The following is a 14,836-nucleotide window of genomic DNA, read 5'->3' on the forward strand; positions in this document are numbered from 1 at the left end:
TTTCTTCTAAGTCATGTTTGATATATGCTGCATTTTTACAACTACTGATGGCCACAGCTACTGGTTGTGCAATAAAATGACTTTATGTGCCAGGAAATTGCATAACACCGTCCCTTTAAATTATATCTTTATTTGGATTATTGGATACAACTGATCAGGCTTATCAGAAACATAACAATAGAGATGTAGTGTTATATTGAGAAATACATTTAAACTCAAGTCAAGTTGTTTATCAGTTTTATAAAATAAAAAAAAGTGATTACTGTCTGAAGAACAAAATAACAACGAAAAAATTCCTTTATTTTTCTTGTAAATACAAACAGGACAACAGTAATTTTAGTAGCAACTTAAGCAAATATTTACAAACTTCCTCCTGATAACTTACCCGCTGTCTTTTTATCCCGGTTACATTTTTATCCTTCTCTCTCGTCCTTTTCAGCTTTTCAGGTCCTTTTATGAAATGCTGTTAGTTTTACGTCAGATTTAAACCTTCTGAAAAGATCCGTTAAGATGTTTTTGGTAAATATGAGACACATTTTTGTGTAGTTTCTTGCTTTGAAACTCTGCTTTGAAAGGAGGCTCTTTTTTTTGTTGCTCAGCCTATTTTTCTTATTGTTGAAGCACGACCTCTGACCTCAACTGACAGTTCCAGATGTTGTGATGAGTCGTTGATGAATAACGCTGGAGATCGGCCAGTTTTGGTAAGGTTCTCACCGCGGTTCTCTGGAGCCCCAGAACCTTGGAAATGGTTCCGGACTGATAGATATCTACGACTTCGATTGTCATATACTGAAGTGTTTCTTTTTGTCTACTTCCTGTTGTCAGACAGGTTCTAAAAAGGCCAGTTTTTTAACTCTATAGCTCTGACACTAATCCAATGTCAATGTGACAAAATTAAACCAAAAACATGAGAGATAATTATTCTTTTATATCACTGTATTGAGACAGGCGTCCTGTTTGAAGGATTGTAAGTTGCGTCACTCATATCATCCACTTGCATGTTACAATGTAACCCCATTTATTATCAGTTCCACATAACAAGGACGTTGCATGTCAGTAGATAACATCTGTTTAATGTGTAACCAGAAGCCAGCTGACATACACAATGCAAAAACACAACATGGTACCAAATGTTTCTGTCCAGTTTCTACTGCAAATGTCTTTTTAATAAGACAAAACCAACTTACAAGTAACCTTTCAGCCAGATATATGACATAATTCCAATTTTAGGGAATTATGTAAATAGTTCCATAAAATTGATTATAAAAACATACTAGTTCCACTTGAGGATTTTTTCCACTTATTACAAGACATTTTTCCGTGTGAAATAAATATGGAATTTATATTAAAAGTCAAAAAATCAGCCAGTGGAACTAGAACATCAATATTGAGACATTATTGACTTTAAACAAGCTCCTCTATCTTGTTGAAAAGTTACTTGTAAGTTAGTCTTATTAAAAAGTCTACAAAGATATTTGCATTAGAAAGTGGACAACAATAGCTGGTGAGATTTGGTGTTTTTTATCAGTGGTTCTTGGTGCAGCGCCACCACAGGTGAGGAGGGGAACAGGTTTTTTAAAAGGTTTGGCTTGTTTGACACGGTGACATCAGCAAACCACACAGCTGAAAATGTAGTTCTTACAAGTCTGACATAAGAACAATGTGTTCAGCATTTCATCTGAACAAGCTGAATCAAGAGAAAATCAACGAGAAAATATTATCCTGCAAAATAAACAGACATACAGACTGTCTACTAAGAGACAATGTTTTATTTTTACGTCCCAGCGTTCAGCTTGTGTTGCTAAAGCTGGACAGAAATAGATGTAAGAAAGCCGCCTAGACTCAGGGATGTTGCTCAGCGTAATCCTCACTCTTCTAGGAAATAAATGGATTCAATTCATAAAACAGAACTTCTGTAATCTGACTATAGCCTGGAAACACATGACTAATTAATTAGTTTTTAAATTTCACTGTTTTTCTGGAAATTATCATTTACACCCTATTAATCTAGCTGGTTTTAGCAGATTATGGTAGCAGGGTTCTGTTAAACCAGAGTTTTATTGCAGATTATGTCGAAGAATGGAAACACAGATTAAATCAAACAGATGTTACTGAGGCAGATAAACTGGGAGCAGGAAAGCAGCCATGATCTTCAGCCTGAAGCATTAACTTTTACGTCTAAATTATTTAGACAACATGAAGCAAACTCACTGGCATGCATTTAATCTGGTAGATTATTAGAGACGCTCCAGTGCCAATCCCAGGTGGGTATCTGTCCGAGGTGGTGCTGGTCTGATGACAGATTAATTCCAGCTGTAACAGCCAGTAGTAGCTCGCTCACACAAACTCCAACCCACTTAATGGCAAAAATACAACAAAAAGATCATGTGAAAATGTATTTTAAAAAATTTAATTTGACAAAATAATAAAAAGTGGACTTGGGTAGAAACTAGTTACATTTATTTGAATAACTGAAAAAAAATTACTTTTAGGAGTTTTTATGTTCTACTTTTAACCAAACGTTCACCAGGCACACACCTGCAGCTTTTGTTAAAATTTAATAAATTTGATTGTGAAATAAATTGATTTGGGAAAAAAATATCTTTTGCTTGATTTTGCAATTATGTTATTTATATTAATTATTTTCACTTTGGTCTTTAAACTCCAAAATGTCCATGCAAATGTATATTGGTTTGTCTACTGATGTAATTTTTAAATGATGTTATGATTTATACTTGAGTAGACTTTTTTACCAATTAGCTTTTTTTACTCTTAATTAAGTAATTTCTTGAACAGCCACTTTTTTGGATTTATTGGCTCTGGTAGCCTTTATTTGAAAGTTAATTGTCAGGAAAGTGGGTAATGAGAGAAGGGGAAGACATGCGGCAAAGGTCGCCAGGCCGGGAATCAAACCCGCGACAGCCGCGTCGAGGACTAAGACCTTGATATGTGGGCTGTGCTTAACCACTGCACCACCACAGCACACAGAACAGCTACATTTTACTTTTACTTGAGTAAAACTATGTTAAAATAGTGCTACTCTGCTATCGAATGGGCTTCTATGCCGGAAAATATACAATATGACTAATTTACACAGCAGTGCTTAATTCCAATTTTTTTTGCTACAATCACATTTATTTATTTATTTGTTTATTTGTTTATTTATTTATTTATTTGTGAGGTCGTTCATACAACTAAACTGACCGCAATCAGTCTTCTTGAGAACGGTTTGGCCCTCAAAGCGAGCCGCATGCGCAGAAGAAGAACGTTGACGTCATAGAGCAGCGCCTTGTTTACGGAAATAATAATGGACGCCACCGTCTATGGATCGATTTTGAGCAAGTGGAGCCGACAGTATTATCACAAAATCACAACAAGACGAAGGAAACTAATGAAAATACAACTAATAATTACCAGCTTCTGTAGAGAAGTCTGATTGGATGACCGTTCAGACCGCAGACGCTATGAAAGCTATAAAATATGATTTAGTTCCACATATAGGCACAGATCACATTTTTATGTGAAAAGTACTTGTATTTCAATTGGTTTCTCTAAATTCTCCCTAGGTGTGAGTGTGTGTGTGCATGGTTGTTTGTCCTGTATGTCTTTGTGTTGCCCTGCGACAGACTGGCGACCTGTCCAGGGTGTACCCCGCCTCTCGCCCGGAACGTAGCTGGAGATGGGCACCAGCAACCCTCCCGACCCCATTAGGGACAAGGGTGAACAGAAAATGGATGGATGGATGGATGGAAGTACTTGTATTATTAGCACTAGTACTACTTAAATGTTGGTTCTTATACTTCATTGCATCCTTGGAGATGATAGGAGCCATTAGAGGAGTAATTATTCACAATAACCTCTGGGACCATCATGATGTGATCCACCTGAGTCCCTTGAACACACAAAAAACTTACCTTTAAAAAATTACCATTAAATATATTTTTAAACTTATTTATGAATGCAATTTTTTTATCTTCAGTCCTCACTGCCACATAAAACAATATTTATTTATTTATTTTCAGAATTTACTAAGCTCGTTTTAGTGATTATTATTCAAACTATTTTTTTAATGTAGTGGTGAGGCATGTTATGAAACCCAGAGTAGCAAAATGCAAGAAAGAAATATGTTCACCTTCACAATTAACAGAAAAATAGAAGTCCAGCTGCAGAGTTAATGTATTTATTCATTTTAAATGGGATTCAGTGGCAGGAAACTGTAGAGAAGAAACATTAAAGGATCTGTTTGGTATGAAAAGCATAAAAAAGATTTGGCTACATTTTATACTATTTACACAGACAAACTTAAACAAAAATAAAACTAAAAAAGGACACAAGAACCATAGATTAAAAATTAAAAACTCACTTTCCTACTTAATTTAGTCTCTGACCTTCACACTGTGGTTGAGATTTTAGAACACCATGACTGGATGTGACCAATACACCCCGTCCAGGAAAGTGTAAACCAATTAGAAAGCTATTTAACTTGCTGCCATGTGTGTACCCAAAGCCTCTTTAATTCAAGTCTCTCTCCTGCATGGACATTTTTCACAGCAGACTCCTGGACGTAGTTCTGCTAAAACCCAAATATGCTCTCTGGGGTGCCAGTACTCACTTTTATTTGGTTCTAAACATGTACAAGTGACATATTTACATGCAAGCTCAGTTTTATACTCAAAAGTTATAAGAATCTGCAAGATAACATTTAGCAGAAGCTTCACAGCTAATTATTAGATATTCAGCTATTTCTAAAATTTTATTTTGATTAGAAAACCTTTAAAAAACAAGAAGAAGTCGCTTCTATGTGGGAAAAGTATGAAGAACAGACTGAAGTTCTGCAAGAAGCTCAAAGATATAAAGCAAAACACTTGAATCAATCTTTGTTTCACTCATAAACCAGATCTAATGCAAGATAGAGAGAAAAACAATCAAAGAATCGTTGTCAATTTGCAGGAAATATTTCCAGTAGCAGTCAGTCCTGCAACAAACCTGAAGAGGCCTCTGACTGCAGACTGTTGTTATATGATGGTCTCATAATTATCATGACATGTTAACAGCTCCATATCCAGACAGAAGAAACAATATTCCCCAGTAACACCTTCAGTTGTTGCAAAGCACTGCTAATCCACCACGTTTGCTTTTGCCACTCCTCTGCCTGGCTGTATGTTTAGAAACCTGATCAGAGAGACGATGGAGTCGGATATGATCCTGCGTCTAATCAGGGATTAAAAACATGAAAGCTGTACCCCAGAGTAGAGAAAATTTAGTCTTACCCAAAGAATGACGAGTCAAAGCTAATAAAGATGCTAATGTGTGGTTAATGTTAGCTTAAAATGTAAGTTTGGGTTTTTTTGATCACTAATTTGATCATGAAATATAAAAATGTTCTAATTTAGCTGTAAACATCCAAATAATTACAGATTAGCTTTTAAATTAGAGGTTCTGCTCTAGTATCTGCTAACATTACCAGCTAATTGATTTCCTCTGATTATCAGCAATTCTCTGAATCATTGATTCTATACAACTGAACAATTCAATTTGTTTTTCTTAATGATATGATGTTACTCATGTAATGTTGTAAAAGCAGATGAACATGTTATTCCATTTATTATTGATCAGTTTTCTTGTCATATTCTCAATTTATTGGATGATTTGTTTATTTCTATTAATACTTTAAAAAGTAACAGAATCAGTAAAGTTAACATTTAATAATATTTTAGAAATACAGAAATAATTAATTATTACTTTGTGATTAAATAAAATATTTAGTCAAAATACTTGTTTAAGATTTGAAATTAAAAGTTAAAGAGTTGGACTCAATTTAACCAGAGAAGGATTGTTGGTGGTCTTTTCAGATCCAGATCTTATAATCCAGGCTGAGAATAAGTGGAAAATATTTGATCTAGATCAACTTTGAAGGAAATTTGTTTTGCATTCAACAAAGAAAAAATGTCTCAATTTTTTTCAGTATTGTTTTTTTTCCCTTTTGACTTGCGAATGGAAAAGTTTGTTTTTTTTTAAATGACAGAAAAAAATAAATAAATTGACTTTACAGCAATAGAACATGTGACAAATCTTTATTCCTCCATGTGATATTTTATCTTAAATCCAAATTTTAAAAAGCTCCCCGCTCAGAAACATTTACACATCTAATGCTGGTCTGGATGTCAACTACTTTGCTGTAGGATAGGAGTCTTTTAAAAAATAGACATATAAAAACAAACTAAGAAATAATGAAATTTAAGGTTCATTATTGTACAATTTGAAATGTAAACTCAATCACTGTTTTAATATTTTTTTACTTAATATCTTACAATTAATATTTTTAATAAGTTTTTATCGTTTTTACGTTGGTTAATGTTTTAGTTTTAATTCGGTAGCACTTTGAGATTTACATGTAGAGTGTATTGTAAACTACATTTTATTATTATTATTATTATTATCCTGAATACAGTTTTTGATTTATACCTTCTTAGAAGAAACTTTTTACCAGCACTGTGTGATATTTCATACTTTATTATTTATCATACTTAAGTTTCATATAAAATCAAACTTCTGACCTTTAGGTGTTTTCTTCTCCTTTTGATTACCTTTTCAAACCTTGGACAGAATTTGGAAAAAGTTTACAGTTGTTTACAAAAATCTTTAATAACATATTAACATGATTTGTGTGCAAAATAGAACATATTATAATTTGAGAGCAAATCAAACCAAAGTTTGTTTTGAGGTTGAGTTGCTAAACTACAACACAAAAATAAAACTCAAACAGGACATTACTAAATAAAATCCAACCCATTAGTTTGTGAATGTATTCCCAGTTGTTTGTTTAGACGTAAAGATCGTTTGACCAGGTGGAAATTCCCCGTGTAATCTGACGCAGCGTCTCCGGTGAGAGCAGGTTAAACGGCAGAGAAACCTCATCCTCCACCCACCTGAGAAAGTGATTAGTGGAAGTCAGATAAACACTCAGATCAGTTACATCCAGCCATGATGAGCGACGTCTGTAGAGATGTGAGCAAAACCAGGGAGTGCACAAACAAATGTAGCTGCGGATTAGAAATATTCCCAGAAAAGAGGCAGAAACACACCAGAGAGGTTTCATTTTGAGGTCGAATACAGAGCGAACTTTACTAAGCCCTCTGTGTTCTTACATAAACACTCCTTTACATCTAAACAGCATTAAAGGAGTCACAGTGCTGTTATGTAACCGGGCTTTACCAGCTTGACATGGCAGTGTGTGCAGTTCACTGTCTGGACTCATGGCCAAAATGTGTCTGAAGGTTTTTACTCAGATTAAGTGTTTGAATCAGAAGAAGTTTACCACAAAACAAAAAAACAAAAACAAAGTGGTCTGTCTCATAATAATAATGATAAGACTTTAAATGATAATCTGTGTGTCATGTATCTTTATTTTATAGATAGATAGATAGATAGATAGATAGATAGATAGATAGATAGATAGATAGATAGATAGATAGATAGATAGATAGATAGATAGATAGATAGATAGATTATATTAATCTATCTAGTTATCTAATAAAGCGTGTTTCATTTTATTGTGTATTTAATACATGATTAACAGTTATAAAAAAATCTATCGTTTTTATTTATTTATGGATTTATAGCAGTTTTCTTTTACGTTTAAATATTAATTTGATTGATAAATTATTTGTTGAACTATATTACCTTTGGGTCAGGTGTATAAACAATTTATGAAAGTTAATATTTATGACGTTACCGTCTATCTCAAATCTGATTGGCCCGTATTGCAGAAGCGTCGCTCCTGATTGGCTCAGCCCACTGCCAATCAACGCCGGTAGAGTTCAGCAGGTTTCAGATTTTCTTTACTGTCTGAGCAGCCCCTGGTGTTCGGGGCGCTATGGGCTTCCGCCTGTGAGACGCTGGTGTTAATGGACATTTCCATCTTCCAGATGAGGCGTTGATTCGCGGTTTCCATCATAATGGTGTTGAGAAAAAGGCTAAAATGGAGCTTTAGCAGTGGGCGGGGTGATGCCGACGGTGCCTTGTAGCTACAGTTAGCTTGTAGCCCGCTAGCTGGATGTTAGGCCTTTCGATTTGTGCGGCTCCTCGGGCAGGTTTATTGTTTTATTCATCAGGTCTCTGTTGTTTTAATCTGTGGAATATAAAAGGAGCAGATATGAAGGGTGTTTATAGTTTTCACAGGTAAGTGAAGGCAGTTTTGGCTCTTTTTAGATAATAAAAATGTTATTTTTTGTGTGAATAAAGTTTGTATAAATTATATGAGAATTTCCAGAAATGCAAAGTTTTAACAATTGACTAATCTAAGGCTACAGTTATGATAAAAACTATTCATAATTTTGATAGGCTTCCTGGATGCCTGTTGATCTATGAAAATCAGTTTTTTTCTCAATAAGATGGGGAGGGTTCACTTCCGGCCTCTTTGTCTTTCGATATGAAATCGGTGTTAATCATTATTTATATTAATCATCTTTGGGGTTTTAGATACTTCTGTTTTGGCCAAATAATACACTTTTTAATATTTAAATGGTTTTGCAATCAAGTAATTCTCATTTCGTGGAATTTGTTTTTATTACATAGAAGAATTTAAAACATAGTTTTCACCACGTGAATATATTTAAGCACTGAAATTATAAAGCATACTAACATCTGTAGTATGCATACTACAGATGTACAGATGTTTGTTCATTATTTTAACACTGGAATAAACCAGAAGACATTTGGAATGTATAAAATAAATAAGAAAACAGAACTGTTTCATTATTATTTTATCATACACCTGTTCAGATAATGGTGAACTGCATTAAGCAACAAATATTACTACATTAGTTAGCTAATACTGCTATCAGTTTGATCAGTTATGTTGTAACAGTGGTGAGGTGAACGGTTTGACAAACAAGTTGGTTGAAGCTATGATTGCATCAGGGTTCAACTCAGAGCCAACATATTTATAGGCCTGTTGCAATAAATCAATTAATCACTTGTTAAATTAAAACAAGCTCAGAAGTTTCCGTTTGCATGATTAATCATTTTTCTTGTTTTTCTCTTTCTACCAAGAACTGGGTGCAAACGTCTTCACTCTGGTGCTTCGGTTTCAACTAACCCTGTTTTTGAAGGACAGTTTTGTTTTTTTGTTTTTTTACAGAGACATCATAATTGATTTAATTTGTTTTGTTTTATTTTGGATATTTAAAATATCTTCCAGTGTTAAATGTTCTTTAGAATTTAACGTTTATTTTAAAAGTGATTTCAAAACAACAATATTATCGTTTATTGCAATAACTCCTGGGACAATTAATTGTCTGTCAAAATTTGTTATCGTGACAGGTCTATATATTTAGCTTCATTTGAATGTTTGGAGGTGATGCTGTGATTTCCAAACACGCAAAGACGCTCACCAGAGTAGGCCTGTCACGATATCCATAAGTTATTGTGACAAAAGATAATATTGTCGTTTTGAGACCATTTTCAAGTAATATAATGGTAATTGCATAGTAACGCAAATTCTCAAAGTTCAATTAACTTTAAATTTTAAATGTATAAAATAAATAAGAAAAACAACAGAAACAACAAATAAAATGATTTATAAAGTCTGTGAAACAAAATTGTTCTTCAAAAATGAGCTAGTTGAAACCAAAAAACTGAAGACTTTAGTATTAATTCATGCAAATGGAAATTACTGCATTGCTTACTGTGACACCAAAACACAAACTCGGTTTTATATTTCAGCCTGTTTTTTATTTTGAGTCTTTCTGACTCAAAAGTTTCACTTTTCTGGTTTCAGATTCATGAACCGACGGGCTTCTGCTAACTGCCGCTACCAGCCCACCGTCTACGAACATGCTGCCAACTGCTACACTCATGCAGTGAGTCCCGTCTCTCTGAACGCCGCCGCCGACCCGCTCCGGTCTGGGACTGTCCGCTGACTGCCGTTTGTTTACTCTCGTCTCTGCAGCTCCTCATCGTGCCGGCCTTCGTGGGAATGACACTCTTGCACTGCTTGTCCGACAACAACTGGGAGCGGATCACGGCCTGGGTGTACGGACTGGGCCTGTGCGCCCTCTTCGTGGTCTCCACCGTGTTTCACATCATCACCTGGAAGAAGAGCCACATGAGGTGAGAGGGTTTGCATTCATTTCCTCGCAACCAAGCCTCCATTTTAGATGTTACTTAATGCTGGTGCTCTGGTATGACCCAGCATCTCTTCCTGGAACCAGTTTAACCAGTTTCTCTGTGTTACAGGTCAGTGGAGCAGTGCTTCCACATGTGTGACCGAGTCGTCATCTACTTCTTCATCGCTGCCTCTTACACACCTTGGTGAGCGTCCGGCTAAGAGCAGAACATGCACACAGCTGCCGTTGAAAGCGAAGCCTGACTCTGGGCTGGTTCTGTTTTTGTCTCGGTTCAGGTTGAACCTGCGGGACCTCGGACCGTTAGCGGCTCACATGCGCTGGTTTGTGTGGCTCATGGCTGCTGCCGGGACCATTTATGTCTTCAACTATCATGAAAAGTGAGTTTCTGTTCAGACTGCAGCCGTTAGCGGCGGGTGTCCAAACTCATCCTGCGCATGTTTGTCTTCTCAGGTACAAACTGGTGGAGTTGGCCTTCTATTTGACTATGGGATTTTTTCCTGCATCAGTCGTGGCATCAATGGTAAGAAGATCCTGCCATTTTGCCAGATTACGTTAAGGTCTGTAATTAATTAAACTTTATAGGCAAAATAAGCTAAATTTTCAATTCAAAAACACATTTTTCTGTTTAATTGTTGAATAAATAGACATATGAGCTCAAAAATAAATATATTTATTGTTTTTAATCTGTGATTCGACCATCATGTTGGTGCTAAATGTTACTCGACTCATTTAGTTTTCAAGTGTTTCAGGAACTCATGATGTAGCATCAGCATTGGTGACGTCTGCTTAGCATTGAGATGCTATTTTAATTTACAATATCTTCGATGACAGGCTAACTCTTTTTAGGTTAACTTAGCATCAGATCATCTTTAGAAGCAGAAATTAATTCCCAGTGAGCAAAGAGAAGCAGCTTTATTGTCCGTCGCTTGAGCTTCAGATTTACAGACAGAAACTTTTGAGTAGCTGGAACCTTCATTTTTTTAAAAACTAAAAATGCAGTTTAGTTGCATTAAAACCAGAGTTGGGTAGTAACTAGTTACATTTACTCTATTACATTTACTTGGGCAACTTTTTGGAAAAAAATTTTCACTGCTCTGCACTTTTTATTTTACTTGACTAATTTTATTATGAAGTATTTCTACTTTTACTTGAGTAAAATTTCTGGATTCTCTACCCGCTGAATGATAAAATAAAAATGCTTCACCAAAAATGTACCCAGACAGACACACACCTGCAGGTTTGTGTTAAAGTTTCATAAGTTTCTTATTTAAAACTGATTTTGAAAATTATCTTTGGCCTGATTTTATTTTTTGTCATTTTTGTCCTTAAAATGCCATTTAACTTTATATTTTGCTCCATCTAACATGTAATTTTTAAGTACTAACAATCGATCATTTGACCTTGAGTAGTTTTTCTTTACCAAATATTTTTTTACTCTTTTTTTTTTTTTTACTTTACGTAAACATATGTTGAAGTAGTGCTACTCTTACTCTAGTATAATTTTTGGATATTCTGGGTATTACCTAAATTAACAAGTTAAAGTCCCGCCCCTAATCAGAATTTAATGTAGGTGTAAGAGTATTTGCGTTTTTCTCTCTGCTGCTCCCTTGTGGTTATAAAGAATATGGTGCCTTTGAGTTTCAGTGCAGCTTCTAGGAATACATTTTTCTCTGTTTTTGTTTTTGCAGAGCAACACGGACGGCCTGCAGGAGCTGGCGTGTGGAGGACTCATCTACTGCCTCGGCGTGTTCTTCTTCAAGAGCGACGGCGTCATCCCCTTTGCTCACGCCATCTGGCACGTGTTTGTGGCTCTGGCTGCCGCCGTGCATTACTACGCCATCTGGAAGTACCTGTACAACGCGGCCAGCTCCAAATCCCTCCTCCAGTCCTGACCATCTCTCCGCCCAGCCGCCCCCCCACTGCTCAACCGAGCTGCAACAGTAAAAGTTTACGACAACAACCTTAACTTGTTTACTGTTTTGTAACCAGGAGGAAAGCAGGGTTGTCACAGTCCTCTGGTGAAATCAAGTGTTTGTGTAAGAGAAGAAATCTCCAAAGCTTCAGTATTTGTGACGTTTGATAACGTCTTTTTAAAAGCACTCAAAGCGAGTCACATTCCTCTTTAAGGGTTGATCCGTTTCATCTGGAGAAAATCGAGCAAGGTGCTAAAAATCATCAGCTCTTATTTCTACTGAAATAAACCAAAGCTCCAAATAAAGGCAGCATAACAAAAACTTCAAAGTTTTAATTAAAATTTAATTGGTTAATAAAGTGTTACGGTAGAGTTATTCTCACATCTGAACCAAAAATGTTGTGTTAATCATGTTTTCTTCTATTTATATCTGTTTAGGGCATTCTCTCTGTTTCTACTGGAAGTTGTTGGCGCCCTCTGGTGGCAGCTGGGTAGCATTTCTCAGTATTTCATAGTATAGAAGAGAAACAGGAGAGCTGGGTGTTAGTGAGCCAAATGAGGAGACTCCCAATTAAAAGCAATTTGATTTATCTTTTTTTTTTTTTTAAATAAAAATGTGAATATTGTGTGTGTGTGCGTGTGTGTGTGATCTGTTGTGTGGTGTAACATTTCCTGTTGTGTGTCTTGTGATTTTTGCACACTGATGTTAAAAAGTTTCATATCATGAGGACTTTATGGTTTTGTTTTTTTGTACGTTTGCTTCCTGTTTTGTTTTTCCTTCCTAGCAACGTCTGAAACGAAATCACAGCTCATGTTTTAATAATCATGACTCTTCTCTTGTGATCCAGTCTGTTTTCTATGTTGATTCTGGCCTTTTTGCAGAGAATAATTGCTTTTGTTTTGTCTCTTCCACTGGCTGGTGATGGTTCTTTGTAAAATCTGAACGCTCCACTGTACTGAACATCACCTTGGTAATGTGACAATAAAGACAATATCTGCAGCTTGGTGTCTGGATTCAGTTCATTTTGCTTTCGGTAAACTGCAGTTCAAGAATTATACGTTTTAATAATAATTTTTTTTTAATTTTGTTTTTGTTTTTTAACCAAAGACAATATAAAAGTCTTACAACCGCTAAAATCTGACCCCACTCCCTTGGGCTCTTTGCACCTGCTGCGCTGACGTCACAACCGCATGCGCAAATGCGGCTCTTCTTTTTCCCGCTTTGAGTTACCATGACAGCTAGAAAAGACAAAGTCGTATTTCACACGCAAATAAAACAATATTATGCACTTTGCTGTCTTCCTAATATAATGGGCTTTTAAGTTTTCATGGATTTCCAAGCGGCCCTGAATTAAGAAGACGGTGGCTTGTAAATATTCGTCGCTACCAGCTAAAGCTAACGCTGCACAGCAAAGTTTACAGCCTTCACTTCACTCTGGATCAGCTTCTTCAGCCTAAGAAAGAAGGTAAAGGAGCTTCCTGTGTTATTTCCATGGAATCACTTCTGTATTCAGCCTGAATGATCGAGTTTATGGGAACGAGAGAGCAGACCGGAGCCAGACAGCCGAGCTACTGATCCGCCTGTACAAACCGCTGTGAACACCGTCCTGCTTCACAAGAAGCATGCAAAACTAATAAAGCGAAGTAACACGGAGACCTTAAGGAACACGGCCATATTTTTCTAAAAGCAACAACTCTGAACCTGAACCGTCAGCTGAACTAGAACTCCGACACCAGAGCTGCTCTACTGTTAAGCTATGGGCTTGTTGTTCCTCAGGCTTCAGAAGCAAAAAGCCTGAACCGTAAAATCCCTGTTACTTGGTCTCTGACACTAACGACAATAAACCACGTAATATACTTGAAAACAAGGTAAAAACATTGTCCGTTAGAATGGATGAAAAATGTTTAGATACTTAAATAGCACATTTTTACAAGACAAATGTCCGAGAAAATTGTCTACTAGCATAAGCTAAAGCTAATGTTAGGCACAAAGTTTAAATAAAGTAAAACTCACCTTCGTATCTGTGAACTTATAATGAGGCGTACATGTTAAAACCTTTCTCCAGCTTAGTTGTCGGGGCTTCGGATTGATGTACATCATTAATTGTTACCTTGGACAAGCCCTGCAAACACAGAGTGTAAAGAGCCATTTTCAATAGATCGGAAACAACTGAGCCGCTTTTCCCCGAACGCGGAAGCTGAGGTGCAAAGAGCCCATTATCTTCTGAGTTTTGAGTTTTTTCTTGCTTTTCATTAGTTCTTGGTGCAGCACCTCCACAGGCGAGGAGGGGAACAGGTTTTTCAAAAGGTTTGATTCGTTTGGCACAGTACCAGCTGAAAATGTAATAAATGTTGCAAGTTTGTTCCCCAATCGAAATATCAGGTGTCAAAACACCTTAAATATCTTCACAAGTGATGCTGGATTGTAGCATGAGGCGGACAGAAGGACTGGGGTCACATCCGTAACCATAGCAACAGGGTGCTTTACAATAGGGAGCAGCTGATGAACATTAGAAAAGCTGAAATAATATAACTGAAGCCAAAAGCTAAAACTGAAAGATTAGAAACACCAGAACCAACAATGGACATAATCTGAAGGCTGTCATCAATTCAACCTGGACTTCCAGAACCTCAGCAGAACCACAGGGTGACCTCCTCCACGCTACGCCACATTGATGCAGTACTTCATCCAAAAGGAGCCCAGGCCAAATATTAAACGCATAGAACTGAACATACCTTTCAAAAAACTATCTCTGCTTAAAATGTCCTTTTTTTATTAATAAGATGTAATATT

At 36.2% G+C, this 14,836-nt stretch overlaps 1 protein-coding gene across 1 annotated transcript; it reads left to right on the plus strand.

Annotated features, from left to right (window-relative positions):
* Window positions 1-7,846: 7,846 nt before the first annotated feature.
* On the plus strand, window positions 7,847-12,660 carry mmd (monocyte to macrophage differentiation-associated). Its single transcript, XM_028041655.1, has 7 exons — window positions 7,847-8,181; window positions 9,782-9,863; window positions 9,953-10,113; window positions 10,240-10,314; window positions 10,406-10,507; window positions 10,581-10,650; window positions 11,819-12,660. Exons 1-7 carry the CDS (start codon window positions 8,057-8,059, stop codon window positions 12,020-12,022), a joined length of 819 nt encoding a protein of 272 aa, XP_027897456.1. The 5' UTR covers window positions 7,847-8,056; the 3' UTR covers window positions 12,023-12,660.
* Window positions 12,661-14,836: the final 2,176 nt, after the last annotated feature.

The sequence above is a fragment of the Xiphophorus couchianus genome, chromosome 16 (assembly GCF_001444195.1).
Source record: "Xiphophorus couchianus chromosome 16, X_couchianus-1.0, whole genome shotgun sequence".
Classification (NCBI taxonomy): Eukaryota; Metazoa; Chordata; class Actinopteri; order Cyprinodontiformes; family Poeciliidae; genus Xiphophorus; species Xiphophorus couchianus.

Coding starts and splice junctions, on each gene's coding strand:
- mmd (XM_028041655.1), top strand. CDS start 8,057: ATGTTAGGCCTTTCGATTTGTGCGGCTCCTCGGGCAGGTTTATTGTTT. Junction 9,864..9,952: donor CCAACTGCTACACTCATGCA/GTGAGTCCCGTC, acceptor TCGTCTCTGCAG/CTCCTCATCGTGCCGGCCTT. Junction 10,508..10,580: donor GTCTTCAACTATCATGAAAA/GTGAGTTTCTGT, acceptor TTGTCTTCTCAG/GTACAAACTGGTGGAGTTGG.